Source organism: Pseudophryne corroboree, chromosome 4 (assembly GCF_028390025.1).
Source record: "Pseudophryne corroboree isolate aPseCor3 chromosome 4, aPseCor3.hap2, whole genome shotgun sequence".
NCBI lineage: Eukaryota > Metazoa > Chordata > Amphibia > Anura > Myobatrachidae > Pseudophryne > Pseudophryne corroboree.
The window spans coordinates 779,017,533-779,035,843 of record NC_086447.1 but is presented as its reverse complement, the minus strand read 5'-3'; the positions used below and the strand labels follow the sequence as shown (position 1 = coordinate 779,035,843).

At 46.1% G+C, this 18,311-nt stretch overlaps 1 protein-coding gene across 4 annotated transcripts in view; it reads left to right on the top strand.

Moving 5' to 3' along the window:
* Positions 1-18,311, top strand: part of UBR2 (ubiquitin protein ligase E3 component n-recognin 2) — a 278,406-nt gene that overhangs the window by 120,746 nt on the left and 139,349 nt on the right. For all 4 annotated transcript variants that reach the window (XM_063918297.1, XM_063918298.1, XM_063918296.1 and 1 more), the window contains exons 16-18: positions 7,846-7,907; positions 14,724-14,834; positions 15,990-16,055. In XM_063918297.1, coding sequence (XP_063774367.1) covers positions 7,846-7,907; positions 14,724-14,834; positions 15,990-16,055 — 239 coding nt within the window. The remainder of the gene's footprint in view (positions 1-7,845; positions 7,908-14,723; positions 14,835-15,989; positions 16,056-18,311) is intronic.

Below are 18,311 nucleotides of genomic sequence, written 5' to 3'. Positions count from 1 at the left end.
TATTTCCCAACACCAGAGTCTCACTTCTGTGGCGGCTCCACAGCTCTCACCTCCTTGCGGGACGCCGGTTCGGGATCCAGGACTGGATCCTGGTAACCACGGATGCAAGTCTCTGAGGTTGGGGGGCAGTCACTCTGGGGGTGAGCTCCAAGGAAGATGGTCAAGTCCGGAAACGCATCTTCACATAAACGTTCTGGAACTGAGAGCCATTTACAACGGCCTCCTACAAGCGGAACATCTTCTTCGGAACCTGCCGGTTCTGATCCAATCGGACAATGTCACGGCAGAGGCTTACATCAACCGCCAAGGCGGCACGAGAAGCAGAGCAGCAATGGCAGAAGCCATGAAAATTCTTTGTTGGGCGGAAAAACATACAAGCGCTCTGTCGGCAATATTTATTCCGGGAATGGACAACTGGGAAGCAGACTTCCTCAGCAGACACGACCTTCATCCAGGAGAGTGGAGCCTCCATCAGGAGGTCTTCGCACTGATAACAGTTCGATGGGGGGTTCCCCATATAGACATGATGGCGTCTCGCCTCAACAGAAAACTTCTGAGGTATTGTTCCAGGTCCAGCGACCCTCAGGCGGAGTCAGTGGATGCGCTGACAACACCCTGGGTGTTTCCGTCGGTGTACATTTTCCCTCCGCTTCCTCTCATCCCAAAGGTGTTGAGACTTCTAAAAAGAACAAACATTCCAGCGCTCCTTGTAGCCCCAGATTGGCCAAGGAGAACGTGGTACCCGGATCTTCAGACGTTACTAGTCGACGATCCCTGGCCTCTTCCTCTTCGCGAGGACCTGCTGCGGCAGGGGCCGTTCGTCCACCAAGACTTACAGCGCTACGTTTGACGGCATGGCGGTTAAACGCCAGATTTTAGCCCGGAAGGGTATTTCCAGTGAAGTTATACTTACTCTTATTCTTGCCAGGAAGGCTGTGACGTCAAAGCACTATCACCGTATTTGGAGGAAATATATTTCCTGGTGCGAGTCCAAGAGAGCTCCAGTGGAGAAATTTGACCTTGGACGTTTTCTCCATTTTCTACAGAATGGAGTGGATGCGGGCCTTAAATTAGGCTCCATTAAAGTGCAGATTTCTGCCTTGTCCATTTTCTTTCAGAAACAGTTGGCCTCACTTCCTGAAGTGCAGACCTTTGTGAAAGGGGTGTTGCACATCCAACCTCCTTTTGTGCCCCCTGTGGCACCTTGGGACCTTAACATCGTATTATCGTTCCTTCAGTCACATTGGTTTGAACCTTTGCGTAAAGTGGAGTTCAAATTCCTCACTTGGAAAGTTGTCATTTTGTTGGCGTTGGCATCCGCAAGGCGGGTATCGGAGTTGGCGGCCTTGTCTCACATGAGCCCTTATTTAATTTTCCATGAAGATAGAGCAGAGTTGCGAACTCTGCAACAATTTCTGCCAAAGGTGGTTTCCTCTTTTCATATCAACCAACCTATTGTGGTGCCAGTGGCTACTGGCGCTTTGGCTAAGAATAAGTCTCTGGATGTGGTCAGAGCTTTAAAGATTTATGTAGCCAGGACGGCTCCATTGAAGAAAACAGTGTCTCTGTTTATTTTGTATGCTCCCAATAAGATTGGGGTTCCTGCTTCCAAGCAGACCATTGCCCACTGGATATGTCAGACGATTCAGCAGGCTCATTCAACGGCAGGCTTGCCGTTGCCGAAATCAGTGAAGGCCCATTCCACTAGGAAGGTGGGTTCGTCCTGGGCGGCTGCCCGGGGTGTCTCGGCATTGCAACTTTGCCGAGCTGCTATTTGGTCGGGGTCGAACACGTTTGCTAAATTCTACAAGTTTGATACCTTGGCCGATGAAGACCTTAAATTTGGTCAATCGGTGCTGCAGAGTCATCCGCACTCTCCCGCCCGCTATTGAGCTTTGGTATAAACCCCATGGTCTTTTGAGAGTGCCCAACATCCTCTAGGACGAAATAGAAAATAGGATTTTAAATACCTACCGGTAAATCCTTTTCTATGAGTCCGTAGAGGATGTTGGGCGCCCGTCCCAGTGCGTACTGTATCTGCAGTTTAGTTCTGGTTACACACAGGTTGTGTTTTTATTTTTTTCTTCAGCTTGTTACTGAGGTTTTGTCCATGTCCGTTGACATTTGTTCAGTTATCTGCCATGTTATACGTCATGCTTATGGCGTGAGCTGGTGTTGGCTCACCTTGTTTGTTAAGTCCTTTCCTCGTAATGTCCGTCTCGCCGGGCACAGTTCCAAACTGAGTCTGGGGAGGGATATAGAGGGAGGAGCCAGGTCACGCCCCTTTGAAAGTCTTAAAGTGCCCATGTCTCCTGCGGATCCCGTCTATACCCCATGGTCTTTTTAGAGTGCCCAGCATCCTCTACGGACTCATAGAAAAGGATTTACCGGTAGGTATTTAAAATCCTATTTTATTCCGCTGTGGGAGTGGTCATGTTTGTTACTTGCTGTTATTGAAAACCCAGCTAAACGCTGCATTATGGGTGGCCTGGAGCAACTGAGTGGTCAGGATTAGGCGTGTGACTGTCCAGTGCCCACTCAGCTGCTAGGTGTGCAGAATGTTGCCAATCCTGGATAACATCCAAACAAACGTACTGTAATGGGCCCTACAGATTAAGCGATATGCCACCGAGGTGCCCGATGGCCGATACGGCAGCGGGGTAAGAGTGACGAGGGAAGTGAAGTTTCTTCACTCCCCCTGTCACCCGGCCCTATAGCAAGGCAAGCTAATATGGACGAGATTGTCCATATTGGCCTGCGTGTATAAGCAACCCAGCACCAACGATGAACGAGCACGGGGCCGCACAACGTTCATCGATGGTACCTACACACTAAACGATTTCTTGTTCATTAATGAACAAGAACGTTCATATCGTTCAGTTATATTGCCTAATGTGTAGGGCCTATAAGTGTGTGCACTAGGAATTTGTAGGATTGTTATATAAATGATTGGTGACAGGTCCAAATTTAAAATGATTTTAGCCTGATGACATTTTTAAAGTTTAGTTTTAAAGCTTATTTAAAAGCAATGTTAAAAATTCTGAGAGAGGCATAAAATACTGCAGTTCTTTATACAGTTCTGCATATTAGGTTGTAGTTGTGTGTCCACTGTACCGAGTAATGTAAAGTGAGGCTGTTTTGCAGTTCATTGTTTTTTGGACAGTATTCTATTGGATATATTAGTTGTCACATGCAAAATAGAACACTATACTCATTATATATATTTTTTTAATTTGTGTTATATGCAGGGAAATTAAATTATTGTCTTCCTCTGATTTTGGGATGAAACCTTTCAGTTAATGTATTTGCACACAGTAAGCAGTAATAGATAGCCCTCGTTTGGCCGCTTCTCTTCCTCCATCTCTCTGGTCCCTATCACTTTTATCCGCATTTGGAATAGGGCATTACAAACAGGTGGGGGCTTTTAACACATTAATAAGTGATGGCCTTGTTGTCTTATTGGGAAAGACACGAAAACGAGTGAAAGTGCTACAAATGCTGAATAAAGTAGAGCTGGTGCACCGTCTAATCTAATGCAATTTCTGTTGGGACTGCTGCCTACTCAATGTAAATGAGAAAACAAGAGATAGGAGCGAATGTTCTGACCGAAAATTACATAATTCGGAAATAATTTGGGAATAATTTAATAACTGCAGTTAATAGTAGGCACTGATATTTCTGTACAGCTTTTCATGCTAATATTGTCCTCCTTTAGCTGTAAAGACACGCAGATAGTAGGGCACTGGACCGGTGACTCCTTCCTATAACCCACCTGGTGTCCCTTATTTTTTCCCTAGTGCCCTGTATAGGAGGGGGTACCACTGTACCTAGCCCTTTTATTATTATTATATATATTTCTTTTTCTAGCTGTTTATGTATTTACACCCCCTCGGCCCTCTGCTCACATTGCAACAGTTTTCACCACCATCACTGGAGATTTGGTTTCCTAGGGTGAGGTGGAGTTCTGCTGTAGACCCTTGTAGCATTACCATTCCACTCCTTCACACACTTCACAATGTGCCGCATGGCAGGGCTGAAGAGAAGTGGTGATTTTCCATTCTTGCATTTTATTGGTTCAACGTTCTGAAGAGTATACCGTTGTATCTGCCAACATGGATTGGTTCGCATGCTCACTCATGTCTGGGAAGGGTTTTAGGTTTCTAGTCCTGCATTGGTAGGTGAAGCTCTTCCACTTTCAGAGAGCACCTGTTTTTCTGATTGATCTAGGTCCCTAATTCAGCGAGTCTTGGTCTTTTCAGAGCATTTCAAAGGCATAGCACATGTTGGTTCTGCACTGGACTTCGGTGACAATGTTTCTTATTAGAGTTATTGTCAAGATGACCAACAGTAAAAGGTAGTTATACCCTCAGGGGGTGTGAGCAATTTCGCCTGTTGGTGCTCCCATGTCAAAGGCAATCAAGCTCCAGTGTTATCCAGATGCAAGTGTCGTCCTCCCCTACTCCTTTGGCTTCTAGGGAATGTTTGTTTGTGCAGCAGGTAGACCCTTCATTAAATGAAGGTGAGACTAGAGAGGGTCATGAGAATGGTGCCAAAGAGAATTTGGGATATTTTTTTTTCCCCTGCCATTGATTCTGTTGACTGTCTAATCACTGCAGTATTTTCTGCTTAGAAGATCAATGCCTAACCCCACACTCCCTTTTTAGAAAGCGATTGCTTAACCCATTGTTTTTCAACTAGACCAGCTCTTTAACAGATTGGTGTCTTTGGTCTAGCAAGCAGATACAGACAGTTACTTTTGTGCCTCACAGAGTTTTGTGTTGCTCTCTAAGGGTGCTTTTATTTTTATTCCAGTAGCAGCATCCTCCACTATCGACCATGTAAGAGGTGTCATACACACACTTCAACATACTCTCCATTCGAGCTGTACTTCTGTGTTTGTGGAACACAAATCTCAAGCTTAATGAGAACCCCATTCAGCTGTTTCCTATGGTGGTGGGTGATGAATCTTTCCCATCTGAAGGTATGGAGTCCCTTCTCAGTACTGGTGTACCAGGTTGTAAATTCAGCGACCTTTCTCTTTGGATGATGACTTTCCTACATCACCCTACCAGAGCCACATTTTTTACTCTGAATCATGTCCTTGAACTTGAACCATATATCTGGCCCTGAGCACCTGGTTTTTGCTCCTCAAGTGCTGGGCAGCCCCAGTAGTGATGGTCAAAGTGTAGGCTTCTTAAACCCATCAGATGATTACTTGCAGGAAGCACCGTGTCATGCTCAGTGGTCAGAGCATTTGTTTTGATAATCTTGGTGTCCTACAGTTCTGATTGTGGACACCTGGTTTGTAGTTTTTTTTGGCCACTCAGGTCAGTGGCTCCTTTATCCTTATGTTTTTTGGAATCTTAGGGGAGGTATTGGTGGCCTAAGAAAAAAATGTATCTCGGCATCGGCTACTGTGGCCAGACTTTTTGTCTCAAACCCCACTGACTTGGCTTTAACTGCGTGCCTATGATTCTTAAGTGAAAGCGCCTTTCCTGATCCCATTTTTCACGTCATGCTATGTGTGTACCACGGAATTTGTGATCGTTCCTGGCCTGTTGCAAGGAAAAGTTTCCAACCTTCTCGAACCCTATCTGTGCGTCCTTAACCTAGTTATGTTTCTGTAGCGTGCTATTCTTTTTACATGAACTATGAGTTCTTGGTGGTGGTCTTGTATCATCACCTTCATCCAAGAAAACAGTTCTTCACTTCTTTAATGTGGTGAGTTGTCTGCAGATCTATCTGTCCAGGGCTCAACTAATTTCTTTTTTTATACCCTGTTTGTCATTTTTGAAGATCATAGAAAGGGATTCCTTTCCCGTCAGTTTCTTGTTGGATCAAGATCACTATGATGACAGCGACTATTGTGGGTAATTAGCTCAGTAGAGGGGTGTATTGGTGTAGTGTCTAGGTGTTTAATTCAGTTTCCAAACACAGCTTTTCCATTGAATAAATTATATGGTGCTTTAATGTTACCATTCAGCATAAATAACAAACAGCCTAGCCTCGTGTAGGGCACTGTCTCAGTGCTTGGCCCCTCTCTAAATGTCTCTAACATTAGTCACAGTCCTGTCTTTCACAGGTTTAATCCTGACTTGGCTGCCACAACTCCAGAATTGCAGTGTCAGATATTGAGGGCTCTCCCTGTTTCACTCTGGGGCCTAATTCAGATCTGATAGCAGCAGCAAATTTGTTAGCTAATGGGCAAAACCATGTGCACTGCAGGTGGGGGGGGGGGAGTGCAGATATAATGTGTGCAGAGAGAGTTAGGTTTGGGTTAGATGTGTTCAAACTGAAATCTACATTGCAGTGTAAAAATAAAGCAGACAGTATTTACCCTGCACAGAAACAAAATAACCCACCCAAATCTAACTCTCTGCAAATGTTATATCTGCCTCCCTGCAGTGCACATGGTTTTGCCCATTAGCTAACAAATTTGCTGCTGCGATCAGATCTAAATTACCCCTCTGACTGCAGCCCCACCTGTGCTCTGTCTCAACATGCTGTCTCTCTTGACTGCAGCAGTCTTCCAGACAGACTCACTCAGCGGCCCTTAGGTGTTCTCACACCTGCCTTTTATTCTCTGTGTGGGCAGATCCTCCTCCCCAACAAAGAGTCAAAGTGCCAGTAGTGCAATTTACCTTCATACTGCCACCCTGTGTAGACAGGAGAAAACTGGCGCCTGGATCCCAGCATGGTTAAAATGCTACTAAAATCATTTTAACTGGGCAGGCATTAGAATTTTACACGTGATCCAATAGTGGCATGTTTAAAAGGGATCAGTATGATATACCGGCTGTCGGGATCCCGGTGGTCAGGAGACTGACGCCGGAATACCGGCGGCGAGCGCAGCGCGTCCCCTCGCGGGCTTGCTGCGCTCAACATGCTTCGGGCATGGTGGCGACCTTTGGTTGCCACAGAGTTATGTTCCCCTCGGGTGGTGGTGTGGACCTGTTTAAAATGATACTGCCCACACTGTTAAAATGCTTTAAGTAGCATTTTAACAGTGTCAGGATTCCGGCTTTCTCCTATTTACATAGGAACTTTAGACTTATCTTATGTATTCCTTTCTGAGCACAATCCAGAAATGAGCTGGTCCTTTTCACCAGTCAGTCAGACTTGGCCAGATCAGGTCACTGCCACACTACTAACTCCATGCTGCCTAGATAAAGAAATGTATCTTGGGATTTCAAGTCTTCTGCATGTCTGTGTAATGCGTTAATATGAGATGTTGCTCTTGGTTGCTTCTATCTAATCATGAACTTAATGATGCCTTCACTTTTCTCGGGGTGATAAGGCCATGATAATACCAAAGGAAGTGTTTTTGGGTTCTCAATTGCATAGTTCAGTTTCCAATGCACAATATTTTTTTAGTTGATCTTTATGTTCTTCAGTTGGTTTAAAGCATGATTATTATTTGTCACTTATAATAGAGAACACATAGGGTATCCAATTAGTTACTGCGGCTAATTGGTTCGCCGGGGGCTATCCTATTAACCCCAATAGCCGGTAAATCCAAATCCCTCATGAGTGACACATTTTTCTGCAATAATAAATACTGTAGGTCTACTGCTTTTCACGGACACTGTGTATTTTTGTATAGGATAAGGGGGCTAAAAAGATCGGTGGGGAAAAAAGAAAAAAAAACGTGGCGACTTCATAGCTAATTGGATACCCGCCTTAATATTTGTTCCTCAATTGGAACAAAGCACGTTTAATGTTTCTGTTCCTTAATTGGAATAAAGCATGTTTAATGTCTGTTTCTCGCTTGGAATAAAGCACTGTTACATGAAGCACTACTGTACTGCTTTGCTTCTTATAACTGGTTTCTCCTATGCTCCCTAGGACTGCACGCTCTTCTCAGTAAAAGTGAGGTGGCATACAAGTGTCCTGAGCTGCTGCCTTTTGTGAGTGTGAAAATCCGCTTTTTCCTTTCCTTATTCTCATTATTTACAGGTTGTCTCCTAACAAAATGTTATCATCCCATTAATGTGACTAAAATAGTGACTGATCTTGAATGTGAATAGTTCTATTGTAGAAATGTATTAATTGGTAATTCAACCTTTCTATTAAAATGTTATTAGCGTGAAATGTATGATGATGGCAGGGACCATAAAGTACTTCAATTGGGAGTTCATAGATTAGCATGAAAACTCCACAGCACAAAGGCAGACAGTCGATGACAGAGTCTCCTCGGTATTCAGGAGAGGGCAGTTAGGGGTACATTCTTAAGAGAAAGATGGATTTGAGATTTAAGGTACTAGACTTGTTCTTTCATGACTGAGTCTTTTTACACCCAATGATAACTCTAGTGGGAAAAATGACCTAATATGTATATTTTCCAGTCACAACTTATTTAATGGGGGAGATTCAAATGTTTGAAAAGTCAGTTGGGTGTCTGTTTTTTCCTATCTAATAGTAAAAAACAGACACCCAACCGACTTTCTCTGACGTCCTAGTGGATGCTGGGAACTCCGTAAGGACCATGGGGAATTGCGGCTCCGCAGGAGACTGGGCACAAAAGTAAAAGCTTTAGGACTACCTGGTGTGCACTGGCTCCTCCCCCTATGACCCTCCTCCAAGCCTCAGTTAGATTTTTGTGCCCGGCCGAGAAGGGTGCACACTAGGGGCTCTCCTGAGCTTCTTAGTGAAAAGTTTAAGTTTAGGTTTTTTATTTTCAGTGAGACCTGCTGGCAACAGGCTCACTGCTTCGAGGGACTAAGGGGAGAAGAAGCGAACTCACCTGCGTGCAGAGTGGATTGGGCTTCTTAGGCTACTGGACACCATTAGCTCCAGAGGGACCGAACACAGGCCCAGCCTCAGAGCTCGGTCCCGGAGCCGCGCCGCCGGCCCCCTTACAGAGCCAGAAGCAAGAAAAGGTCCGGAAAAATCGGCGGCAGAAGACATCAGTCTTCAACAAGGTAGCGCACGGCACTGCAGCTGTGCGCCATTGTTACTCAGGCACACTTCACACTCCGGTCACTGAGGGTGCAGGGCGCTAGGGGGGGGCGCCCTGAGCAGCAATGTAAAACACCTTGGCTGGCATAAATACACCACATATAACCCCCAGGGCTATATGGGTGTATTTTAACCCCTGCCAGAATTACCAAAAAAGCGGGAGAAAAGGCCGCCGAGAAGGGGGCGGAGCCTATCTCCTCAGCACACGGGCGCCATTTTCCATCTCAGCTCCGCTGGAAGGACGTCTCCCTGACTCTCCCCTGCAGTCCTGCACTACAGAAAAGGGTAAAAAAGAGAGGGGGGGTTACTAATTTGGCGCAGTTTTATATAAACAGCAGCTATATAAGGAAAAGCACACTTGATAGTGGTATTCCTGTATATATATAGCGCTCTGGTGTGTGCTGGCATACTCTCCCTCTGTCTCCCCAAAGGGCTAGTGGGGTCCTGTCCTCTATCAGAGCATTCCCTGTGTGAGTGCGGTGTGTCGTTACGATTGTGTCGACATGTTTGAGGAGGAAAATGAGATGGAAGCGGAGCAATTGCCTATTATACAGTTGTCACCCCCTGGGGAGTCGACACCTGAGTGGATGAGCTTGTGGAAGGAACTGCGTGACAGTGTCAGCTCCTTACGACAGACAGTTGACGACATGAGACAGCCGTCAAATCAGCTTGTGCCTGTCCAGGGGTCTCAAACGCCATCAGGGGCTTTAAAACGCCCGTTACCTCAAATGGCAGACACAGACACGGATACTGACTCCAGTGTCGATGATAAGGAGACAAACGTGACTTCCACTAGGGCCACACGTTACATGATTGAAGCAATGAAAAATGTATTGCATATATCTGATAATACAAGTACCACTAAAAAGGGTATTATGTTTGGTGAGAAAAAACTGCCTGTAGTTTTTCCTGTATCCGAGGAATTAAATGAAATGTGTGATGAGGCGTGGGTTTCCCCCGATAAAAAACTGATAATTCCTAAAAGGTTATTGGCATCGTACCCTTTCCCGCCAGAGGATAGGGCACGTTGGGAAACACCCCCAAGGGTGGATAAAGCGCTCACACGCTTGTCTAAACAGGTAGCACTACCCTCTCCTGATACGGCCGCCCTTAAGGAACCTGCCGATAGAAAGCTGGAGAATATCCTAAAATGTATATACTCTCACACGGGTGTTATACTGCGACCAGCAATAGCCTCAGCCTGGATGTGCAGTGCGGGCCTGGCGTGGTCGGATTCCCTGACTGAAAATATCGATACCCTTGATAGGGACAGTATATTATTGACTGTAGAGCATTTGAAGGATGCATTTCTATATATGCGTGATGCACAGAGGGATATTTGCCGACTGGCATCAAGAGTTAGCGCGCTGTCCATTTCTGCAAGAAGAGGTTTATGGACGCGGCAGTGGTCAGGTGATGCGGATTCTAAAAGGCACATGGAAGTATTGCCTTTTAAGGGGGAGGAGTTATTTGGGGTAGGTCTTTCAGACCTGGTAGCCACAGCAACTGCTGGAAAATCCACATTTTTACCCCAGGTAGCTTCTCAACCTAAGAAGACGCCATACTATCAGGCGCAGTCCTTTCGGCCCCATAAGGGAAAGCGGGCAAAAGGCGTCTCATTTCTGCCCCGTGGCAGAGGGAGAGGAAAAAGGCTGCAACAAACAGCCAGTTCCCAGGAACAAAAGCCCTCTCCCGCCTCCGCAAAGTCCTCAGCATGACGCTGGGGCTTTACAAGCGGACTCAGGCACGGTGGGGGCCCGTCTCAAGAAGTTCAGTGCGCAGTGGGCCCACTCGCAAGTGGACCCCTGGATCCTTCAGGTGGTATCTCAGGGGTACAAATTGGAATTCGAGACGTCTCCCCCTCGCCGTTTTCTAAAGTCTGCTTTACCGACGTCTCCCTCAGACAGGGAGGCAGTATTGGAAGCCATTCACAAGCTGTATTCCCAGCAGGTGATAATCAAGGTACCCCTCATACAACAGGGAAAGGGGTACTATTCCACACTATTTGTGGTACCGAAGCCGGACGGCTCGGTAAGACCAATTTTAAACCTAAAATCCTTGAACACTTACATACAAAGGTTCAAATTCAAGATGGAGTCACTCAGAGCAGTGATTGCAAACCTGGAAGAAGGGGACTATATGGTGTCTCTGGACATCAAAGATGCTTACCTACACGTCCCAATTTACCCTTCTCACCAAGGGTACCTCAGGTTTGTGGTACAGAACTGTCACTATCAGTTTCAGACGCTGCCGTTTGGATTGTCCACGGCACCCCGGGTCTTTACCAAGGTAATGGCCGAAATGATGATACTCCTTCGAAGGAAGGGAGTTTTAGTTCTCCCTTACTTGGACGATCTCCTGATAAGGGCAAGATCCAGGGAACAGTTGGAAGTCGGGGTAGCACTATCTCAGATAGTGCTGCGCCAGCACGGTTGGATTCTCAATTTTCCAAAAATCGCAGCTGATCCCGATGACACGACTTCTATTCCTAGGGATGATCCTGGACACAGTCCAGAAAAAGGTGTTTCTCCCGGAGGAGAAAGCCAGGGAGTTATCCGAACTAGTCAGAAAGCTCCTAAAACCAGGCCAAGTCTCAGTGCATCAATGCACAAGGGTTCTGGGAAAAATGGTGGCTTCTTACGAAGCAATCCCATTCGGCAGATTCCACGCAAGAACCTTCCAGTGGGATCTGCTAGACAAATGGTCCGGGTCGCATCTTCAGATGCATCAACGGATAATCTTGTCTCCAAGGACAAGAGTGTCTCTCCTGTGGTGGTTGCAGAGTGCTCATCTTCTAGAGGGCCGCAGATTTGGCATTCAGGACTGGGTCCTGGTAACCACGGATGCCAGCCTGAGAGGCTGGGGAGCAGTCACACAGGGAAGAAATTTCCAGGGCTTGTGGTCAAGCCTGGAGACATCACTTCACATAAATATCCTGGAGCTAAGAGCCATCTACAATGCTCTGAGCCTAGCAAGACCTCTGCTTCAAGGTCAGCCGGTGCTGATCCAGTCGGACAACATCACGGCAGTTGCCCACGTAAACAGACAGGGCGGCACAAGAAGCAGGAGGGCAATGGCAGAAGTTGCAAGGATTCTTCGCTGGGCAGAAAATCATGTGATAGCACTGTCAGCAGTGTTCATTCCGGGAGTGGACAACTGGGAAGCAGACTTCCTCAGCAGACACGACCTCCACACGGGGGAGTGGGGACTTCACCCAGAAGTCTTCCACATGATTGTGAACCGTTGGGAAAAACCAAAGGTGGACATGATGGCGTCCCGCCTCAACAAAAAACTAGACAGGTATTGCGCCAGGTCAAGGGACCCTCAGGCAATAGCTGTGGACGCTCTGGTAACACCATGGGTGTACCAGTCAGTGTATGTGTTCCCTCCTCTGCCTCTCATACCCAAGGTACTGAGGATTCTAAGAAGGAGATGAGTAAGGACTATACTCGTGGCTCCTGATTGGCCAAGAAGGACTTGGTACCCGGAACTTCAAGAGATGCTCACAGAGGACCCGTGGCCTCTGCCTCTAAGAAAGGACCTGCTCCAGCAGGGACCCTGTCTCTTCCAAGACTTACCGCGGCTGCGTTTGACGGCATGGCGGTTGAACGCCGGATCCTGAAGGAAAAAGGCATTCCGGATGAAGTCATCCCTACCCTGATCAAAGCCAGGAAGGATGTAACTGTACAACATTATCACCGTATTTGGCGTAAATATGTTGCGTGGTGCGAGGCCAGGAAGGCCCCTACAGAGGAATTTCAACTGGGTCGTTTCCTGCATTTCCTGCAAACAGGACTGTCTATGGGCCTACAATTAGGGTCCATTAAGGTTCAAATTTCGGCCCTGTCGATTTTCTTCCAAAAAGAACTGGCTTCAGTTCCTGAAGTACAGACGTTTGTCAAGGGGGTACTGCATATACAACCTCCTTTTGTGCCTCCAGTGGCACCTTGGGATCTCAATGTAGTTTTGGGATTCCTAAAATCACATTGGTTTGAACCACTTTCCACTGTGGACTTAAAATATCTCACATGGAAGGTGGTAATGCTGTTAGCCCTGGCTTCAGCCAGGCGTGTCTCAGAATTGGCGGCTTTATCCTATAAAAGCCCTTACCTAATTTTTCATACGGACAGGGCAGAATTGAGGACTCGTCCTCAATTTCTCCCTAAGGTGGTTTCAGCATTTCACTTGAACCAGCCTATTGTGGTGCCTGCGGCTACTAGGGACTTGGAGGACTCCAAGTTGCTGGACGTAGTCAGGGCCCTGAAAATATGTTTCCAGGACGGCTGGAGTCAGAAAATCTGACTCGCTGTTTATCCTGTATGCACCCAACAAGCTGGGTGCTCCTGCTTCTAAGCAGACTATTGCTCGTTGGATTTGTAGTACAATTCAGCTTGCACATTCTGTGGCAGGCCTGCCACAGCCAAAATCTGTAAAAGCCCATTCCACAAGGAAAGTGGGCTCATCTTGGGCGGCTGCCCGAGGGGTCTCGGCTTTACAACTTTGCCGAGCAGCTACTTGGTCAGGGGCAAACATGTTTGCTAAATTCTACAAATTTGATACCCTGGCTGAGGAGGACCTGGAGTTCTCTCATTCGGTGCTGCAGAGTCATCCGCACTCTCCCGCCCGTTTGGGAGTTTTGGTATAATCCCCATGGTCCTTACGGAGTTCCCAGCATCCACTAGAACGTCAGAGAAAATAAGAATTTACTTACCGATAATTCTATTTCTCGTAGTCCGTAGTGGATGCTGGGCGCCCATCCCAAGTGCGGATTGTCTGCAATACTTGTACATAGTTATTGTTACAAAAATCGGGTTATTATTGTTGTGAGCCATCTTTTCAGAGGCTCCTCTGTTATCATGCTGTTAACTGGGTTCAGATCACAGGTTGTACGGTGTGATTGGTGTGGCTGGTATGAGTCTTACCCGGGATTCAATATCCTTCCTTATTGTGTACGCTCGTCCGGGCACAGTATCCTAACTGAGGCTTGGAGGAGGGTCATAGGGGGAGGAGCAAGTGCACACCAGGTAGTCCTAAAGCTTTTACTTTTGTGCCCAGTCTCCTGCGGAGCCGCTATTCCCCATGGTCCTTACGGAGTTCCCAGCATCCACTACGGACTACGAGAAATAGAATTATCGGTAAGTAAATTCTTATTTTTTCAAACATTTGAATTCCACCCAATAAATGCAATGTGTCCTTTATGTCATACAAAGTAACACACTATAATTGTGCACACACACGGCAGTATAATCTGTTTTAATATACTGTTATTATACATAGGGTAGCAAATAGGGAAAACGACAGGCAGTACTTTTATATACAAGCAAGCGTCCAGAAGGTGTGTGAAATATACACACAGTAGAATATGTGCATGGGTGACAATAACACTCACTGCTTAGAAGAAGCTGGTACAGTTAGTGGATTGGTGACCGTTATTCATTTCTTTGCCTTGGTTTACGTTTTCTCCCAGTGATTTCTCACTGCCTAAAATTTTTTGACAGCGTTCTCTTAATGGCACGAGGCACACACTTGCTAATGAGACAGCCTGATGTATGGAACCATTTAGTTATATGTACCAGTATTTCCCTAGAAACCTGCTCTTATTAGCTGTGAGAGAACTGGCAGTTATACAGTCCTAAGGAGGGAATGAGCTCAGATAGAACTAGTATCACAAGAACAGTAAATGTGCACAGAGCCCTGCACATACAGTATGCAGTACCCCTGTGTGGATGTACTTTGTAAGTGTAACGTGCTGTTTTGTTACACAGAGTGAGTTGAGCCCACCAATGCTGATCGAGCACCCACTGCGTTGTTTGGTCCTGTGCGCTCAGGTGCATGCTGGAATGTGGAGAAGGAATGGATTTTCATTAGTTAATCAGGTATGTTCTTCTCTTTCCTGCTGACTTTGACCATTTTGCTTTGAAAATTGTAACAAGCATTATTGAACATTAGTATTCATTATAGAAAACCCTGTTCCCAATGTGTCATCATACATCGAGCCTAAATACCCCATGCAGGTTGAGATGCCTGGTGCTAATGAGCCGCCAGGTCCCATCCAGCGCTGCTAGCGTTGGCGTATTTTTTTTTGCTGAGACTGCATTTTAGTCTCAATGCGATATGACTAGAACGTACCAGGAGACTGTGCTGAATTATTATTATACAGAGCTCAGCGGAACTTGCATTGGAAATACTGTTGCTGCTACATTATTGCACTTTGTGTACAGATTCAGAGACCCAGCCGCCCACAGATATGTTTGGCATGTCAAATGAATCAGTCAGTCTACTGGTGTGTCCTAGTCGCATCGCGTTGCAGATAAAACACGTTTCATCAAAAAAAGATGCCCGATGCTAGCAGAGTCTCACGGGACGTGGCGTGCTGAGAGTTTTGATTTGGTGCGACTGCAGCAATTATGTAAAAGGACACATCTGTAACATGCAGCAGAAATTATAAAGCATGTTCTTAATAAACTAAGGGGGGTAGGGGTATCCAATTAGATGCAGAAAAACATTGGGTGCAAAAAAGGTCAGTTTTTCACTCTTTTTCCCCTGATGTTTCACCAATATTTTTTACAAGCTATCCAATTTTTTTCTCACGAAAACACAAGGGTTCAGTGAAACCTGTGTGTTTTTCCTGAGTATGAAAATGTGGCTGCTTATGTGTATTTGGTTTTGCCTGCCTGAGGTAGGTGAAACAAAATCCCAGATAAGCCGCGTCTCGCGACGGCTAATTGAATATCCCCCAGCGAGACAGTTACCTGCGGTCATTAGATACCGCTTTAAATCTTTGCTGACAGCTGCTAAGCGGATGTGCTCCGCTGTAGAGCTTCTCTGCTCTAATGTTAGGGCAGTGATGTACGGATAAAGGGCACTGCCAGTAGTCTCTGGGGAACCCGGTTGAGAAAATTGTAAATTAAATGACTTTGTCGTTATGATACAATTACGTATTGAGAGCTACAAGTTTTTTGTTTTTTTTGCATTGTCTGCGATTTACCTTAATATTTATGGATTATCGTATATATTAATTTTTTAAACAGATCTACTACTATCATAATGTGAAATGCCGAAGAGAGATGTTTGACAAGGACATTGTAATGTTACAGGTAACCTTTCTATCTTTCTTTTACATTAACCAAACACATCTGTACTGTTCATGTTCTAATAGAATTCGAAAGCTAGGGACGAGTTTCCACCTTAAAGACCCCCACAGCCACAAGACATGCAATAATATGTACATATGTGTGCACTCAGTATATCAGCTAAATAATATGCCACTCGAAGCTTCTGATTTTGGAATATAGATATTCTTGATTAGGTTTTCCATGAACAGAAAGAGGTTTTTTTCTCATACGTCCTAGAGGATGCTGGGGTCCACTTCATGACCATGGGGTATAGACTGTTCAGCAGGAGCCATGGGCACTCTTAAGACTTTTCAATGGGTGTGAACTGGCTACTTGCTCTATGCCCCTCCTCCAGACCTCAGTTTTAGAAATGTGCCCAGGCAGACTGGATGCACTCTGAGGAGCTCTACTGAGTTTCTCTGAAAAGACTTATGTTAGGTTTTTTGTTTTCAGGGAGAACTGCTGGCAACAGACTCCCTGCTTCGTGGGACTGAGGGGGCAGAAGTAGGAACCAACTTCCTAAAGAGTTCCATGGCTCTGCTTCTGGCTGACAGGACACCATTAGCTCCTGAAGGGAACTGAACGCTAGCCGTGCCTAGATGCTCACTCCCACAGCATGCCGCCACCCCCCTCACAGAGCCAGAAGTCAGAAGACAGGTGAGTGTTAGAAGACAAATCTTCAATCAAGAAAGTGACGGCTAAAGGTACCGCGCGGCTGGCGGGAGCGCAGCGCGCCATGTTGCCCACACATACACAGGCACTGCAGGGTGCAGGGCGCGGGGGGGCGGCGGCGCCCTGGGCAGCATGAAACCTATGGAAACTGGCATCAATAAGGTGCATAAGTTGCTGAGGCATAGTCCTACCCCCGCCAGTATAAGATATTCCCTCATAAAAGCTGAGGAGAAACACACCATTGAAGAGTGGAGCTTCCTCCTCAGTCAGCCAGCACACTGCTCAGCGCCATTTTCTCTCTCTCCTCAGGCTGCAGAGACAACACTGGTCCTCCTCCACTACTGAACAAGTATCAGGGTTCAAAACAGGGGGGGCCACAGTGAATTTGGTGCTATATAATTGTGTGATTAACATTATAAAAGCGCTGAATGTCAGTGGGCATTTTGTGTTCACAGACATTGTGTTACTGGCGCTGGGTTGTGAACTGGCAAAATCCTATCTGTGTCCCTCTGACAGATTTTTACTGTGGGTCTGTCCCCTATAAATCCCGGAGTGTCTGTGGTGTGGTTCTGCACGTGTGTGACATGTCTGTGGCAGGGAACTCTGTGGAAACATGTTAGGGACACACAGGTGTAATATGACACCAAGAGCCTGACTGGGTGAAAGGTTACATGATGGTGTGAATCATATCAGTAAGAGGTTGGACTGAATCTCATACAGAAAATGAAAATAATCTGTTGAAGATGTGATTTTTAATAGTTCTGCCTTTCATCCACAGGGACCTTTCTGGGTCACATACAAATTTGCACAAGTAGTACAAACTGATACCGACACGGACTCTGATTCCTATGTCGACACTAGTGATTCCAGGGGAATAGGTCCTAAGTTAGCAAAAAAGCATTCAAAACATGTTTTAGCTATAAAGGAGGTGTTAGAAGTTACGAAGCCCCCTCTTTTACCACAAGGAGAGGGTTTACTTTAGTAAAGAAGTAATGTAATTTTCCCTCCACCTCAGGTCTGATTTAACCTGAAAAGAAATTTCTGATTCCCAAAAGGATATCAGGCAGCTTACCTTTTTCCAAAAAAGGTGGGAGTCACCCCGCATTTTAGACAGGGCCTTGTCATAAAAGAGAAAAGGTGTTTCTCCCTGCGCCTGGAATGGCTTCACTTAAGGAGCCGACAGACCGCAAGTGAGTGAGGTGATTTATTGATGTGGCCAATGGGACACTACTCAGGCCTACCATTGTCTGTGAGTGGGTGAGTAGTGCTATTGAAAAGTGGTCAGAAAACTTGTCATTAGACATTGACACAATAGATGGAGACGAGATACTCCTAACGTTAGGTCATATCAAAGACGCTGCTGCGTACGTACTAGAATCCATGAAATCTATTGGTTTCTTGGGATCAAGAACCGCTACCATGGCAGTATCGGCTCGGAGGGCGTTGTGGATTGCCAGTGGAATGCTGATGCAGATTCCAAAAGAAATATGGAGGCTCTCCCGTATAAAGGGTTAGGTCTTGTTTGGTGATGGGCTGGATGCGTTAGTCTCAGTGGCTACCGCAGGT